This window comes from Zingiber officinale, chromosome 1B (assembly GCF_018446385.1).
Source record: "Zingiber officinale cultivar Zhangliang chromosome 1B, Zo_v1.1, whole genome shotgun sequence".
In the NCBI taxonomy this organism is placed as follows: Eukaryota; Viridiplantae; Streptophyta; class Magnoliopsida; order Zingiberales; family Zingiberaceae; genus Zingiber; species Zingiber officinale.
In genome coordinates this window covers 115,293,080-115,310,664 of record NC_055986.1, presented here as the reverse complement: position 1 = coordinate 115,310,664, position 17,585 = coordinate 115,293,080, and the positions used below count along the sequence as shown (strand labels likewise).

Here is a 17,585-nt window from a genome sequence, read left to right as displayed (position 1 = left end):
GCCCACCATTATTAAAGTTTTCCACATTGATTGTGGTTTAATCACCAAAACAAGGGGGAAAATTTTCATTTTATTTCCAAAATTTATTTCCTTTGCAGAGTAAATACGTATTCTGTCAATTAAAGAGTGATTAGTTCCATGAAAATTTCTTACCATAAATCGGCTGACAGCTCATTATATTCATCGAGATTGGAAATTTAAGAAAACTTACCAAACGAAGAGCACATACGCATACAAGCTTCAACATGGGCCGGTGGGGGCGGCCCGGCCCAAATACACTGGCCGCCTATAAAGTTCTCGCTATTTCTTTTCCTTTCGCCACCTCCTCAAAACCCTTGCAGCGATGAACTCCACGCCGCTGCGGTTCGCCTCTCTCTCCCTTCCGCCTTCCCCGCCGCGGCGGTTCCACCACAAACTGCCGTCCTACGGCCCAAAGTCCGCTCTTTTCTTCCCCGCTCTCTTTCTCCCCCCTCGGTCGTGTCCTGGCCGGGGAAGCCGTCGGGGTCGTGGCGGCCCCGCGCGAGCGCTCGACGCCGCTCAGTCGTTCGACTACGAGTCCCGAGCGTTGGAAGATCTGGAGAACAGATCGCGCCTCAAAATCGCGATCGTCGGCTTCGGCAACTTCGGGCAGTTCCTGGCACGCACATTCGCAAAGCAGGGCCACGCGCTCCTTGCTCATTCTCGCTCCGACCACTCCGTCGCCGCCCGTTCCATCGGGGTGGATTTCTACGGCGATCCGCATGACCTGTGCGAGCAGCATCCCGACGTGGTGATCCTCTGTTCCTCCATCCTTTCCTCGGATGCCGTCCTCCGCTCCCTCCCCTTCCAGCGCCTCCGTCGCAGCACCCTCTTCGTCGACGTTCTCTCCGTGAAGGAGTTCCCCAAGAACCTTTTCCTCCGCACCCTCCCTCCGCACTTCGACATCCTATGCACGCACCCCATGTTCGGCCCGGAGAGCGGCAAGCACGGCTGGGCGGACCTCCCTTTCGTCTACGAAAAGGTCCGCATCATCGACACGGAGGAGCGCGTCGACCGATGCCGCCGCTTCCTTGACATCTTCGCCCGAGAGGGCTGCCGTATGGTCGAGATGTCTTGTGCCGAGCACGACGAGAACTCCGCCGAGAGCCAGTTCCTCACCCACACAATCGGCCGCATCCTGTCCAAGCTCCAACTCAAGCCCACCACCATCGCCACCAAGGGCTACGAGACCCTGCTTCAGCTTGAGGAGAACACCTGCAGCGACAGCTTTGACCTCTACAATGGTCTCTTCATGTACAATTACAACTCGACCGAACTGTTAGAACGCCTAGACATGGCCTTCGACTCTGTGAAGAAGGAGCTCTTAGGTAGATTGCATGATATAGTGCGTAAGCAGCTCTTTGAGAGTCCTGACGACGACGACGAGCGCATGGCCAAGGACAGTTGAAGAAATCCCTTCCTTCTCCCAAGTGAGAGTGCAAATTGGTTCCTTTTTCTATAAAAATGTTTTCTTTGAAAGCTAGCCTGTCTTTGGATAATAATACTATTAAGTAGGAACGCAATGTAGTTCTGCAATTTCTTTGTTGCTTTTGGAGTTTGATCGTAAGGTCCTTGTTGAACTTTATGGGCAAGATAAATGTCTAGCCAACTTAAGTTGAGTTGTTGATCACACGGTGCTGAAGAAGCTGCCAAAACTGTGGAACACCTTACAAATTCACTTCAGAAATGAGGTCATTGATCCAAAAATGTTGTAGCGTGCTCTAGTTAACTTGTGGACCTGACAATCAGTTTCCGCCCGCCCTATTCCATCCAAATAGCTATAATAATAATCACTTTAAGAAACTCAGTATATGATCTAGGAAGGTACACTCATGAAAACACGAGACACATCACTTCTCATTCGCTAAAATTAGCGTCTACCGGCAGTGGATACAATCGTCATCATCCAACAAAGGCAGTCATGTCATCGTAGCAGAATTTTGACAAAACAAGAGGGGCCTAAAAGACAAAATAACAAAGTCGCAATTACTGATAAATAGTGAGGTTTGATGGAAGATTTCAGCACTCTAAAGAACTAGCTTCCTCAAGTGTCTTCTCTTCCATTAGTTGAAGATCTTGAACAAGAGGCCTCCGTGTGTTGCAAAGAATGGTGCGAATACAAGAGATTCAACGGCCATCAGCTTTATGAGGATGTTGAGTGAAGGCCCTGATGTGTCCTTGAGTGGGTCGCCAATTGTGTCCCCGATGACAGCAGCCTTGTGAGGGTCAGATCCTTTGGGGCCGAGGGTTCGAGCGTGCTCTGATGCACCAGCCTGAGAAAACCATGTACGACCGTCAGCAAATCACAGTGTTACAAAGAAAGACTAGCATAACTCGTGTTGATTCACACGCCACTTCCGATGGTGCAAGAACTTACCTTCATCATGCATCACAGGTTATTTCACTCAACATGAAGAGAATCTGAGACTAGGAAGATAGCTATACCTCAATGTACTTCTTTGCATTGTCCCATGCACCACCAGTATTCGATGCGGAGATGGCAATCTGTGGCACCAGAAACCATTTTGCTGAGTAACATAACTTTACTATTAACCTTTAGCGAGCAGATTTTTGTCGTACCTGAACCCCAGAAACCAGAGAACCAGCTAGAACTCCAGATAGAGTTTCAACACCAAAGAAGGTTCCGACGATGAGTGGAGTAAGCATCACTAGTGCACCAGGAGGAATCATCTCCTTGATGGAGGCATCTGTGGAGATCTTAACACAGGTGGCATAATCAGGCCTTGCAGTACCTTCCATAATACCTGGGATATTGTTGAACTGCCGGCGGACCTCCTCCACCATCTTCAGAGCTGCACTACCTACGCTCTTCATGGTCATGGCAGAGAACCAGTACGGAAGCATTGCACCAACAATTAGCCCAATGAACACCTTTGGTGTCAGAACATCGACTGTGGAGATAGCTGCCCGGCTCACAAATGCACCAAAAAGTGCAAGGGAGACCAAGGCAGCAGAACCAATGGCGAAGCCCTGGAGAAAAGAACCATATAAATCACATTTGCATTCGGATCCAACGTACGCAAACACTGCAAGTAATTGTTCTGGAGGACTGAAACACTCAATAACTAAGGACACTTAGAAGTAAAATATTAATAAGGATCAATGAACAAGTTATAGTAGTGTAGATGAGTAGAAAAACAATTTAGCCAAGAAACAAAAACATTACTAGTGGTACTTTCCAACTGGCTAAAATGCAATGACTAAACTATGAATGCCAAGCTAATAACAAATTAATCAAAGTCGATATGCAGAAGAAACTACTCAAGCAACAAGTATACCTTTCCAATAGCTGCAGTGGTGTTGCCAGCAGCATCAAGTGCATCAGTCCTCTCCCGAATTCTGTGACTCATTCCAGCCATCTCAGCAATACCTCCAGCATTGTCACTGATGGGTCCATAAGCATCAATTGCTAGGCCAGTAGCAATAGTGCTCAACATGCCTAATGCAGCAACAGCTATACCATACATGGCAGCAAGACTGAAGCTAACAAATATGCTGATAGCGATTGCAAAAATGGGAATGATGACAGATTTGTATCCGAGAGCAAGCCCGAAGATAACATTGGTGGCAGCTCCAGTTCGACATGAATCAGCAACATCTTGAACCGGACTGTAAAATGAGAATAAGTACAAGGCATTATGTGCGAACTCTAAACAATGCCGAGCATTTAACCAACAAAAGCACCCTTGGTATTGGTGTTTACCAGAAAGTGCAGGAAAGAGTATTATGGAGATTAAAAAATAGACGTGCATCACCATATGGTAAAAAAAAGAAACTTATAAAGCATGTTTTGATAAGTATCAATTTTGAAGGATGTCTTTTTGGTAGAATGTCCAATAATGTCGACACATGAATAGAGGAATGGGAACATTTTTTTTTTTTACCTATAGGCGTTGCTTGTGTAGTATTCAGTGACAAATCCAATAACCAGGCCAGCCCATAACCCAATTGCCACACAGAAAAACAGCTGCCTGTTCATCTCCAATAATTAGTATATTGAGAAACATAAAACGTATCATCTGATTGACAAATGGAATAGAAAGCTTACCAGTTCTTAACCTGTTTCTGCTCACCAAAGTTGAAAATAGTGAAAGATGATGGGAGGGCCACCCAAGTAACAATGGCAATGCCAATAGTCATGAGTGCAGTGGAGATGATGAGCTGTTTCTTCAAAGCAGGCTCAATCTCTTCTACAGCCTTTATCTCAAAGAAGTCAGTTGCGAAGAGAGTAGTTATCAGGCAAACTATGATACCCATAGAGCTAATGAGCAAAGGATAGCACATTGCAGTGAAATCAAGGTTGACCCCAAATGAAGAAATAGAGGCAACCACTAGTGCAGCACATGATGATTCGGCATATGAACCAAAAAGGTCAGATCCCATACCGGCAATGTCACCAACATTGTCTCCAACATTGTCTGCTATCACCTGTAAGATGTACAAAGTAAGGAGAAAGGATTAGAATGGGCATTTAGTAGCAAAACTGCTCTTACAGGACAATGTGTTGCGCAAACTCATGTGAAACATTTTGTGCATCAAACACAAGGGTTAGCATGAGAAGCAAGAAAAAATGGAAAATCTTACAAGCAAAGATTTAAAACTTACAGCTGGATTTCTAGGGTCATCTTCAGGGATGTTCCTTTCGACCTTACCGACAAGATCAGCACCAACATCGGCAGCTTTTGTGTAAATACCACCACCCACTCTACCAAAAAGAGCCATGGAAGAGCCACCCAGACCATAACCAGTAATGGACTCAAAAAGCCCTTCCCAGTCATCACCATAGTACAATTTAAACAAGTTGATTGCGATGTAGAGAACCACCAGTCCATTGGCTGCAAGCAAAAATCCCATGACTGCACCTGATCGGAAAGCAGTTATGAAAGCTTTCCCAACACCCTTTCGAGCTTCTAGAGTTGTTCTGGCATTGGCATAAGTTGCAATTTTCATCCCAAGAAAACCAGATACCAGTGAGGTTATTGCTCCAAGCAAGAAGGCTACAGTACTAAAGACTGCATTAGCAAGTGCTGGTTTGCAATACTTATCCTTGCCATAAGTGCAAGGTTGGGATTTTGTGCTGAAGCCTTCGACTGAGCCAAGAAAGAGGAAGATCAAGACTGCAAAAGCAACCATGAATATTCCAACATACTGGTATTCAGTGAAAAGGAAAGAAGTTGCTCCTGTTTACAAGCAAGAAGTTTCATATTAGATCAAAGATCAGGAATAATCATGATAAAGTTTTAACAGTGAACAATATTGAAAGTTGAAACAGGAAAGGCACGAGGTCAACGTACAGCATCCAAATTTCCATTGAGAACAATAAAAAAAATTCAGATATTGTCATGGAAGGCTAATAGTTAAGTATCTGAATCCTTTACAATTTAGAATTTTGATATTATAAAAATAAATTCAATATGCTGGCTCTGCTACTCTTCTATTAATATTATGAATGTATTATTTTCGAACAGAGCAAATTAATTAAAAATGAGTAGTAACAAAACAATAAACTAAAGACAACATCGAGAACACCAAATGGAACCAGTTCAAATTGAGTATCAACAAAACAAAACAAATAAGATAAAGACAACTTCACGAGAACACCAAAAGGAACCAGTTAAAAATTAGTATTGACAAAACAAAATAAAACAAATAAACTAAAGGCGACATCACGAGAACACTAAAAAGGAGCCAGTTCAAAGCAAAAATTCTTGCCGAATAATAAAGCAAAAATTGTCGAAGACAAGAAAGCTACGCAACTAAAAGAACATGAACATATTCCTACAGTATAGAGCACATCTTATAAAGAAAAAGGCCGCATAATCTCTTCATCCACTCAGAGACAACAAATGGAAATCAACAAATCTTTCGACAGTAGTTTGAATACAAATTAAAAACAGTTTAACACCGAAATTTGGCAACCCTTTTATCAAAATAAATAAATTCAAAAGAGGCAGGATTTTTTTTTAAAAAAAATGAAGAATAAGTACTTGTTTTTCTAAAAAAATAAAAAGTAGATCCGAAAATATATATTTTTGCCCGAACAAATAAATATGAGCACAAAAATCAGCTAAAAAACCACAGATCTTTAAAAATTTTGAAGGAAAAAAACATCTAGTTGAATAATCACACCTTAGTGTCAAATTTCACAGTTCTAGAATAAAAGCTAAACATCAAACCTAAACTAGTCTACAGAAAAAACTTAAGCAAGGTCGAAGCGAAGATCATAATCCTACGAAAACCAGACGCCCAAATCAAAAGATTCTTGCCTTCGGAGATGGCGTTCTGGATCTCGGCGCACTTCACGACGACGTTGTGGTCGTTGAGCCCTTCTTCCTCCTCGATCAGGAAGTCGGAGACGCCGTCCTTGCTGCTCCCCGTCTTTCCCGGGGTGAGCTTGACCTTGGAGACCAGCAGCCACTGCGCGAGCGCGAAGACAATCCCGACGACGGCCGCCACCGGGATCAGGATCTCGGTGGCGAGGAAGGGGAGTATGGTGGCCTCCATTTAGTGTAGTCCTCACCGGACGACGGCGGCGGCGGCGAACGGCGGCGGCGGCGAACGGCGGAGCGAGGGTTGCAAGGGTTTCGTGGGCCACTTCGCTTGGGTATTTATAGTGCGATAGGACGCCGTCTCCGTTTGCTCAACTTCGACTTACAGTGACACATGTGGAGATAGAGAGAGAAGGAGAGATAATGAATTATTAAAAAAGTAAAGGAATTTTGACACTTTTGTAATTATAATCCATCTTAATTACACATTGTTTCAAGTAATGTGATTTAAAAAATAAAATAAAATTATGTTTAGAGTGGTAAAATGAAATTTTGTTGTTAAAGAACAATAAATAATTATCATAAAATATCTCCTTTTTTTAGTTTTAATTAGGATAAACTTTCTAATATTTTGATATACTAACAGTTAATTTTGTTGTGGGAAACATTTTACTTTATTCCAATTCCAATCTTAAAAGGTTTGGTGGAATTAGGATAAAATTTCCATCCTCGATAAGATCGAATTAGATTCCAATTCGCCGAATTTCAAATTTCCATTTTTTGTTTTTGCATTTTTTTTTTACTTTACCAAAAACGCTTTATTTTTGGCCCTTTTTGACTTTTTTAATTTGACCCCTAAATTTCGAATAATAATAATTTAACCCCGGGCAACATTTATACCCGAACCAAAAGGCGCGGAATTGAAAATTGGGCAGGCAAGTTCTAGCTATATAACTTCGATATTCTTAATATCAATTTTCAGCCCGTATAAAATATTTACTGATGTTTCTTAATATCAATTTTTCATATAAAAAATCTTTGTACTAGGATAAAATGCCTCACTCTCAGGAGTGATATCTATCATCTTTTGTTTAATATTATGCATTTATGCAAATTTACATAAACTAGAGTAGTTTTCTGCAAAAAATTGAATGAAAATATATTTTGTACAATTTTTTTAATGCTATTCCCATCTTTGTACACGAGCTTAGGATACACATGTAGTGGTTCAACAAATTCTAAACTTTTTTTTAAAAAATAAAAAATAAATATATTTTTTAGATTTAATACTCTACCCTAATTCCTAAAATCAAAATCTTACCTAATTAAACCCTAAACTTATGTAATGTATTGATAGGGGCTCAAGCAATCCCTTTTGGTTGGATAGACCTTTTTGTTTGTTCCTATCCATGTCTTATTTATTTCTATTTTATTTAATATTATCTTATCTATACCAAACAACTAGAAATTGAGCGAGTGAAGGGAAGAGGAGGAGGATATTTGGTGATACATTTCTCACCTCTCAACCCTCATCTTTTAGTGCATGGACAAAAATATTTTAAAAGCAATCAAAAAATTGTTAGCGAAAATATTAATAAACCTTTTTTTTCTCTTATTCCTTTTTAATTTTAAAAAAAACAATAATAAGACGGGTGCTAACTTCCATTATGTATTATCTACAAATTTAATGTTAGTTTACCAACTTATTTATAAAACATCCTTAAGAATTCTCTTGACAACTATTTCTAACCTACTTTCCATTATATGTATATATATATATTATTCTCTTTCAACTTTTTATGTATTAAGAATAGGGAAGATTTTGGATTATTGTGAGGAGTTGGAGATGAGAGATTGGCTAAGATTGAGGCACGACAACCTGAGAGGCATAGAGAGGGTGACTAAGAAGCCTCACCAACAACTCTGTGTGGTGTCTTGCAGGAATGGGAATGGATGCCACAAGATATCCAAATATTTGATCCTTCAAATCGAATTTAGATATTTGATTATATTTAATAACGGAATTCAGAATTTGTTTGTTTTTAATTTGAGTTTATTAAGTGAATTTATTATTTAATTGGACGTAAGTTTGAGAAGTAGTGAAAATATATATATATAAAAGTTTTAATTAACTTTATTGACTAGTCCTGAGATAATCGATTTGATCCTACGAAATTTTTACACTGACTATCAGGATAAATCGAAAAATATTTGTGATGAACAATCTAGAAGTTTAGTATCTTTTGATTAAATGAGAAGTAGTGAAAATATAGATACCTAATATGCTACTAATTACCACCGGATCCATTAATCTCACGAAGTTATTACTTCAAGGCCTAATATATATATGATAAAGTTTATTGGGTTAGAAAAATAAAAAAAGCCCAAACCCAAATTAAAAAGAAAATAAAAAACAAAATAAAAATGACACAGCATATATACCATACAGACTAAACTCACGTAGATTTAAATCGTATCTCATATTTAGGGGTTTACGTTTTCTTAATTTCTTCTATTTAACCATAAGCGAGGGTGAGATTGGGAGAGATGGCGATAGAAATAGTAATGTCTGATGACAAAAACAAAAGTAAAAGGTCATCAATAATTTCAATTCTAAGTTTTGGTACTAATTTCAAAACTCTTTAATTTATCTAGTTAAATTGATATTATGAATCAATATCTTCTTTCTATAGTTTTTCTTATTTTCATGTTTCAATCAAATCTTATCTGAGTTAAAAATTTTAAAAATATGAATAAATCTTAAAAGAATATTTTAATATTTCTTTTAAGAACTTGATTTTTTAAGATTTATTATTGATCCGTCCGGAAACTGAGTCGGATGAAGGGAGGTCTTGGTGTGTTGGAAGTTGACGGAAAGTCGTCGAAGCCTCGGATCCACCTGGCACCCCTTGGAAAGGTTCTCACGGGCGGCTAACGAAGAAAGATGACCAGGACGATGACGCTGTTGCTCTGCGCACACTCAGACGAGTCCACGGGTCGTTAGAAACCATAAACCAGGGAAAAAGTCCCCGGGTCAGGCCCTCCGACGCTCAAGTCAGGTACTTTTTCCCAGAAATCACAGAGAAAGGACGAAAAGTAAAGACTAGTGAGAAATGACGAGTGAGCATACCTACATAAGGGACAAGGCATCCCTTTTTATACTGCGACGGGATATTTCTGGGACCTAGCAGGTGTAAGGGAATGTCGGTTGTCAGGCTTTGTCTGGCGGTGAATGACACGTGGTTTCTCCTGATAGGTTGGCGATAAAACCAAAGGCGTAGCGAGCCCCGACTGTTAGCATATTCCCTGACACACTGATTGTTCTCTGACATTTTCTGACAAGTGGTTACGATTCCTTTGCTTGCTTGTCATGTAGTGCCTGGACGCAAGGTCTGCATCCTGACTTGCCCTTGGTCCATTGCTATCCATGGCTTGCCCATTCAGACCTGCCCGACTGATTCGCTTCCTGACCTGGTTTCATCTATCGTTATCCGTGGCTTGCACGTTCCGTCCTGCTCGACCTGCTTCTGCCTACTTATCCATGCTTGTACGTACCGACCTGTGCACGTCCTGACCTGTACGCAAGGTCGGTTTCCCGGCCTGCTTCTGCCCATTTATCCATGGCTTGTACGTTCCGACCTGCTCGACCTGCTTTTGCCTACTTATCCATGGCTTGTACGTTCTGACTTGCTCGACCTGCTTCTACCTACTTATCCATGGCTTGTACGTCCCGACCTGTGCACGTCCCGACCTGTACGCCCGGTCGGTTTCCCGGCCTACTTCTGCCCATTTATCCATGGCTTGTACGATCCGACCTGCTCAACCTGCTTCTGCCTATTTATCCATGGCTTGTACGTTCCGACATGCTCGACTTGCTTCTACTTACTTATCCATGGCTTGTACGTCCTGACCTGTGCACGTCCCGACCTGTACGCCCGGTTGGTTTCCCGGCTTGCTTCTGCCTATCCATGGCTTGTACGTTCCGACCTGCTCGATCAGTCTGTTTCGCGCCAAGGGCCTTCTTTCTTTTACTTTCACTAGGTTTGTGGGCTTAGTCCTCAGCTGCACCGGGCCTGTGGGCCCTGTCCTTGACCGCTATCAGGGTCGGCTCTTGTCCGACTTATACTCCTATTTTGTGACCGCCCCCTCAATTGAAGCTTGGACCCTGGCCATGTAAGCTCTACTATTGACCAGCTACGGAGGCTAAACTTTTGACCTTCACGTACGTCTAACTTCTGACATCCACATAAGCTTGACTTCTGACCATCCACGTAAGCTTGACTCATGACCTAAACGTAAGCTTGACTTCTGACCATCCCGTGGTCTCGATATATATATATATATCCTTATCCTGAACATTGATAGATGACTGAGTACAAATTTAAACATTCCAATTTATTTGTAAGGGACACTCAGATAGACTTTTAGATACCTTATACTCAGTCATCATAAATGTACAGAGTATATATATAGGAAATAGGAAATTTTAGGCAATTATAAATTTATAATCACACTAATATTTTAAATGTTCTAATTTATTTTAGGTATTGGATACAAATAATGACTCCTAAACATATTTATCTGACTATTAAAAATAGAAAAAAAAAAACAAATAGGGGAGTATTAATTCAAAGTCAAACGAAAAATATTAATAAATATTTTTCTACCAACAAGACAATGCAGAAAAAACAATTGATAAGGAATCTTTCATGATTAATTATTATTTTTAATTGACCATGCTTATGCTTCACTACAAACCTGATTTATGCAATTTTGTTTGAGGCACAATATATATAGACATGATTTATTTATAGAGTTGATCTTAAAGCATTCCTTAACTATTGAAGCAAAAAGAACAATTGATGTGTTAAATTATTTAATAAAATTGATGGTTGTTATCCTAATGCATCTCTGTATTAGTATTCTAAATTAATTTTGATGTGATCAATTAAGTTAGATTAGATCATGTTAGATTTTAATCCTTGTATTTAAGTGTGTAGGTGTTAGAGTGTATACTAAAAACCTAGCTTTTGTAAATATTTATTTGTTGAAATAAAAGAATCACATTGGTCAATATCTACATTTATTTATTAAATGTAATTGTTCAATTAATTTACATAGTAGACAACATGGAGTGTGGTGTCACATCAGAAGGTTATGTTGTCGGTTCTGTATAAATTATAAACAGTTGCTCACGACTAAGATGGAAAAGAACAAACCATCAGAATAGTCGTAGTGTAATTAAGTATTAGTTTATCTTGACTAATAAATTACACTGATACACTTTAAGTGTATTGAGTAAGATCATTTAGGTAAGTTCTTTTTGTACTGACTTAATAAAGGAACTAAACCTTAGTTATTATGAAAGTGTGTGCTCTTAATCCTAATATAATAACAAGCACATATATTTAATATTTATTTCTTTGACTTATCAAAGGGTGAGGTTTAGCTCGATAAATCAATATGCCCGATAAGTTGGGAAATGATATTACTTATAGTGTGTGTTGTTGATTATAGAAGGAATCTGTGTCCTAGTTATCTAGGTTGAGAATGTCCCCAAGAGGAGCTCATAAGGATTGTCATGTTAAACCCTGCAGGTGGATCTAGTCCGACATGACAATAAAGTTGAGTGACACTACTCTTGGAGCTAGATATTAATTAAGTGAGTTGTCAGTAACTTATTTAATTAGTGGACATTTGTAATCTTAAACACAGGGAAACTAACGCACTCATGATAAGAAGGAGCCCATAATGTAATTTGAGATTGGTGCGGTAGTACGGTAATAACTCTCTAGTGGAATGAGTTATTATCGATGAACTTGAGTTGTGTGTTCGGGGCGAACACGAGATACTCAAGCTCATCGGAAGGCCAAAACCAATTTCTCCTCTACGTCCCTGTCGTAGCCTCATTATAGCCTCAAGTTTATCCAAATGTAAGGCTTTTCTTGGTGTCCAAGAAGTGGGCCGGTCCAATGCTTGGTGACCAAGCAAGGGTCGGCCACATCCTCTCCTATAGGGGTCGGCCCTTTGCTTCGTGACCAAGCATGAAGGGGCCGGCCACAATATTCAAACAAGGAGGGTTGTTTTTGAATTTTTTAAAATCTTCTCTTTGTAGAAAACTATAAGTTTTAAAAGAGAGATTTTAATTTTAAAAACTTTCCTTATTTGAATTTAGCCACATGTTTTAATAGAGAGTTTTAAAAGTTTTAAAACTTTCCTTTTTTAACCATCCTCATGGTTTAAGAAAAAAGGGAGATAAGTTTTAAAATTAAAATTTTCTATCATCATGTTAAAAAAGGAAATTTTATAAGAGAGTTTTTTAAATTTAAAACATGATTTTAATTTTTAGAAACTTTCCTTTTTTAACTCCTACTTTAGGAAAGAGAGCTTGTGAAATTTTATAAGAGTTTTTTCTCTTGTAAAATTTTATAAAAAAAATTATTATTCCTTTCCTAAATATGGTGGTCGGCCACCTTGCTTGGTGCCCAAGCAAGGGGCCGGCCAAACTTAATCCTAAACCATATAGGATTGATCACAACCATTGATTGATGATTGATTCAATCAAGAGTAAAGAAAAGGAAAAATAAAAAGGAAAAAGGAAAAACTCTTGGATGATTTTATTTTTTGTAAAAGGTTTTTCCTTATTTGCCTTGGGCAAGTAATATAAAAGAAGGGGTGAGGGGGCTTCATGAGACACAATTCTTATTCTATTGCTTAGAGGTTTTTTGGTGGTCGGCCCTCTCCCTTCTCCCTTTCCCTTTGCTCTCTTCTCCTTGGTGGTGGTGGTGGCCGAATCTTAGAGGAAGAGGAAGGACTCTTTTGGGTGGTGTTCATCTTGGAGGATCGTCGCCCACACGACGTCCAAGGCGATGCGAGGAATACGGCAGAAGATATCGAGGTCATTAGCTTACAAAGGGAAGGTATAACTAGTAATTTTCTTCCGCATCATACTAGTTATTTTCTTTGTAAGAATTCTAAATACAAGAGGCAATTAGATCTAGTTTATCAAATTTATTTTTCGATTTTATGTTTTCTTCTTTTTTGAATTTGTGATTCGATTATTTTTTTTTGTTAACCTAGAGTTATTTAAGGAAATAAATATTAGCTTTCCTTAAAAGGCTTTGCCTAGGCGGTGGTGGTTGCTCCCATATCCAAGAAGGTCATGTGTCTCACCATACAGTCCTGGAAGCCAATTTTGAAAATTAATATTTATGAAATTAATAACTTAGGTAGATTTGAATCAATAGTGTTAAGTTCTGCTTGCGATTCAAATCTAAACCATTAAAAACAGATAAGTTAAATTTGGAATCAATGATGTTAAGTTTCGTCTGCGATTCCTAATTTAACTTCTAAAGAACACAATAGGTTATTTAAGGAAAGGTTCGACACTTGTACAAAAAAATTTTGTACAGTGGAACTGGTACATTTTCCTAAGATTAACCAACAATTGGTATCAGAGCTAGGGTTTGCCTCTGTGTATTTTTAGAATTCAAATAGGTTATGCACATGTCATACATATTTTAGGTAGGAAAATAGTAGGATGTGCTAACTCTTTGGTTGCAGGCTCCAACTATTATGACTTATTGATATTATGTGTGATTGGACCCTTAGACATGTCAAGGGCATTTTTTGTGTGCATGATTGTATGTATAAAATACATCAGGAGCTGTATTATTTTTAGAATTTTATTTTTCGATCTAGATTACATGTACATTCCCTCAAGGAATATATGATCGATATATGTAAAATTCTATTCTTGTCACGAATCGTATTCTTGCGAGGCATGGTACTTTTGGAGCACAAGAGGCGCAGCGGAATAAGAAGCAAGATGGATACGACGACTCGACCCGATGGCGGTGGCTAAAGATGGCAGCAGCTAGGGTTGGAGCATACTGAAGACAATGATGGAAAAAGCCATAATAGTTGGAAAATTAATTTCCAAATTTATTACTTTTATTTACTGTGATGTTTATATGCATGTGATGTATACTAGGATAGTCTAAAATTCCTCATTTTAAACAACTAAGTGGGAGAGAGATTTATTTTTAATAAATTTCACGGTCTCCATTACTAGTTTGTAAGTGATGCAAGCAAACTTGCGCATTGGCTCTGAGTGCCTTCCTCCATATCGGATGAGTTTGTTTGCAGATCACTAGATCAAACTTCGATTTCGGATGACTATAGGAAATTAATTAAGAGCGTGTGATCTTTCCCATCGGAAGGGGCACAATCTTATTAATGGACTTAGTGTCAAGTAATAGTATACACTTAGACACGTCTAATAGTATCCTCCCTATCGGAGTCACTGCTATTATTTGTGTGACCGAAGGAAACCAACTATTAATTTTATTTGTCAAAAAGTTAGGTTGATAAAATAATAAAATTAATGGGTTACACCCTCCTTTTACAAATATTGAATTTGTATACGTCCACACTATCGTGACATACAAAATTCACGGTGTTTTAAGGTGTTGGTTAATTTAAAATAGTATTGTTTTGAGGAATCAATATTATTCTAAATTTAGAGTCCTGACCAAAGTTATTTTTGTGATTCTTAGGATGACTTTCAACCCATTGGTCATTATACTGAAAGAGAACAAACTTACTGGACCCAACTACATAGATTGGAAAAGAAACCTGGACATTGTCCTTACAGCTGAAAGCTATAAGTTTGTTCTGACTGAGGCTTGCCCTGATACACCTGACGGTGACTCTACCCCAGAGGAGATTGAGTATCATAAGAAATGGGTAAAAGCTGATGAGATGGCGCGGTGTTACATTTTGGCATCAATGTCAAATGTATTGCAACATCAGCATCAAGATTTACCAACAGCTTATGATATAATCAACAATCTCAAAGAACTCCTTGGGCACCAGAGTCGGACTGCTAGGCAAGAGGCAATGAGAAAACTAATGACAGCCACCATGCCTGAGGGCATACCCGTAATGGATCATATCCTCAAAATGATGGCCTATCTGAACGAAATACAAGTTCTTGGAGGAGAAATCGATGGGGAAACCCAGGTCGATATAATTCTCCAAACGCTACCCAGAAGTTTTGAGCAGTTCCGCCTGAACTATAACATGAACAAAAGAGAATATACGTTGGCGGAACTTCTGACAGAACTACAGGCAGCAGAAAGTATATTTCGTCAAAGTTCTCAGGTTCACTATGCTGAAAATGGTTCTACTTCTAAACCGAAAGGCAAGAAGAAGAAGAAACATGTCTTTTCAACGAAGATAGTGAATAAACCTCAGGGACAAAAAGCCGGAATGAAGAAGCCGAAAGGCAAGTTCTTCATTTGCAAGCAGACAGGGCATTGGAAGGCGGACTGTCCTCGTAGGAATCAGAACAATAAAGGTATATCTCATACTCTAGTTGTTGAAACATGTTTAGCGGTGTTATCTACCAGCACATGGTGTGTAGATACGGGAGCCACTGATCATGTCTGTAATTCCTTGCAGGGGTTCCAGGAAATCCGACAACTAACTGAAAGAGAGATTATCATCTACATGGGCAATGCTACTAAGGTGGCGGTTGTTGCAGTGGGAGACGCCTACTTATCTTTTAATAAGAGTAGAAATTTGGTTTTAAGAAATTATCTTTATGTACCCAGTTTTAGAAAGAATTTAATTTCAGTTTCTAAACTGTATTTGGATGGATATTCAGTTCCTTTTAGTAACAATGTGGTTATAAAGAGAAATAAGGTGATTATCTGTTCTGGTGCATTGGTTGGCAATTTATATACTTTAAATCCAATTTCTCCCACAAAGTAAAATATGGAAATTAATAACACATCTTCTAACTCTAATAAGAGAAAAGAACCTTCGGAAATGAATCAAACACATCTTTGGCATCTAAGGCTTGGACATGTTAACTTAAGTAGGATTCAAAGGCTTGTAGCCGATGGACTCTTAGGTCCATTAGAGTTAGAAAACTTTCTAACATGTGAATCCTGCTTGGAAGGTAAAATGACCAAGAGACCTTTTAAGACCAAGGGGTATAGAGCCAAAGAAGCGTTAGAATTGGTTCATTCTGATTTGTGTGGTCCTATGTCTATCCAGGCTAGAGGTGAGTTTGAATATTTTGTCTCTTTTATAGACGATTATTCAAGATATGGATACATTTACCTAATGCGCCGCAAGTCTGAGTGCTTTGATAAGTTCAAAGAATACAAGGATGATGTGGAGAAATGTCTAGGTAAAAGTATCAAGACACTACGGTCTGATCGTGGTGGCGAATACCTCTTAGGAGAGTTTAGGAATTACTTATCAGAGGTCGGGATTCAATCCCAATTGTCCGCACCTGGTACACCCCAACAGAATGGTGTGACAGAACGAAGGAATAGGACTCTTATGGAGATGGTTAGATCGATGATGAGTTATTCAGAATTACCAAATTCGTTTTGGGGATACGCTCTGGAAACGGCAGCGCACATTCTGAACTTAGTACCTTCTAAATCAGTATCTTCTACTCCCACAGAATTGTGGAATGGGTGAAAGCCTAGTCTAAGACATATTCAGTTTTGGGATAGTCCAGTACATGTGCTGAAACCAGATGATGATAAATTATAATCTCGTACAGAAGTTCGTGTGTTTGTAGGTTATCCCAAAGGAACGAAGGGTGGTTTATTTTATAGTCCTAAAGACCAGAAGGTCATTGTTAGCACTAATGCCCAGTTTTTAGAAGAAGACTATATAATGGACCGCAAGCCCAGTAGCAAAATTGTTCTAGAAGAACTTAGAGAGGACACGTCTACTTCAGTACCAACAGTACAAGATGAAGTACCACAAGAGACTGTAACACGTGTCACACATGATACACAACCACAGACGGTGCCTCGTCGTAGTGGGAGGGTTGTAAGGCAGCCTGAGAGATTCATGTTTTTGGGAGAGTCTTCGGACTTGATCCCGGGTAAACATGAACCTGATCCCCGGACATATGACGAAGCACTCCAAGATATAGATGCAGTATCTTGGCAAAAGACAATGAATTCCGAAATAGAATCTATGTATTCTAATAAGGTCTGGGAGCTTGTAGAACCACCTGATGGCGTAAAAGCTATTGGATGCAAGTGGATCTACAAAAGGAAAATAGGGATAGATGGGAAGGTAGAAACCTTCAAAGCAAGGCTTGTTGCGAAAGGATATACTCAGAAAGAGAGAATCGATTATAAGGAGACTTTTTCACCGGTAGCCATGCTTAAGTCTATCCGGATACTCTTATCCATTGTCACTCATATGGATTATGAGATTTGGCAAATGGATGTCAAGACA

The 17,585-nt window shown here is 39.2% G+C and overlaps 2 protein-coding genes across 2 annotated transcripts; one reads left to right on the top strand and one right to left on the bottom strand.

Moving 5' to 3' along the window:
- The first annotated feature begins 309 nt into the window (after positions 1–309).
- Positions 310–1,648, top strand: LOC121974571 (arogenate dehydrogenase 2, chloroplastic-like). Its single transcript, XM_042525688.1, has one exon. The coding sequence runs from the start codon at positions 344–346 to the stop codon at positions 1,424–1,426; it is 1,083 nt and encodes a 360-aa protein (XP_042381622.1). The 5' UTR covers positions 310–343; the 3' UTR covers positions 1,427–1,648.
- A 182-nt stretch (positions 1,649–1,830) lies between these two features.
- LOC121974561 (pyrophosphate-energized vacuolar membrane proton pump-like) lies at positions 1,831–6,634 on the bottom strand. Its single transcript, XM_042525677.1, has 8 exons — positions 6,306–6,634; positions 4,645–5,219; positions 4,088–4,467; positions 3,924–4,010; positions 3,318–3,648; positions 2,599–3,009; positions 2,464–2,523; positions 1,831–2,291 (listed from the first exon to the last, which is right to left on the bottom strand). Exons 1-8 carry the CDS (start codon positions 6,541–6,543, stop codon positions 2,082–2,084), a joined length of 2,292 nt encoding a protein of 763 aa, XP_042381611.1. The 5' UTR covers positions 6,544–6,634; the 3' UTR covers positions 1,831–2,081.
- Between the last annotated feature and the right edge of the window lie 10,951 nt (positions 6,635–17,585).

Bases quoted from the DNA above. Each gene is read 5' to 3' on its own strand.
- LOC121974571 (XM_042525688.1), top strand. From the start codon at position 344: ATGAACTCCACGCCGCTGCGGTTCGCCTCTCTCTCCCTTCCGCCTTCC.
- LOC121974561 (XM_042525677.1), bottom strand. From the start codon at position 6,543: ATGGAGGCCACCATACTCCCCTTCCTCGCCACCGAGATCCTGATCCCG. The intron at 5,220-6,305 runs GCAAGAATCTTT...GCTTGTAAACAG, and splicing joins CCAGAACGCCATCTCCGAAG to GAGCAACTTCTTTCCTTTTC. The intron at 2,524-2,598 runs GTACGACAAAAA...CTGGTGCCACAG, and splicing joins CTCTGGTTTCTGGGGTTCAG to ATTGCCATCTCCGCATCGAA.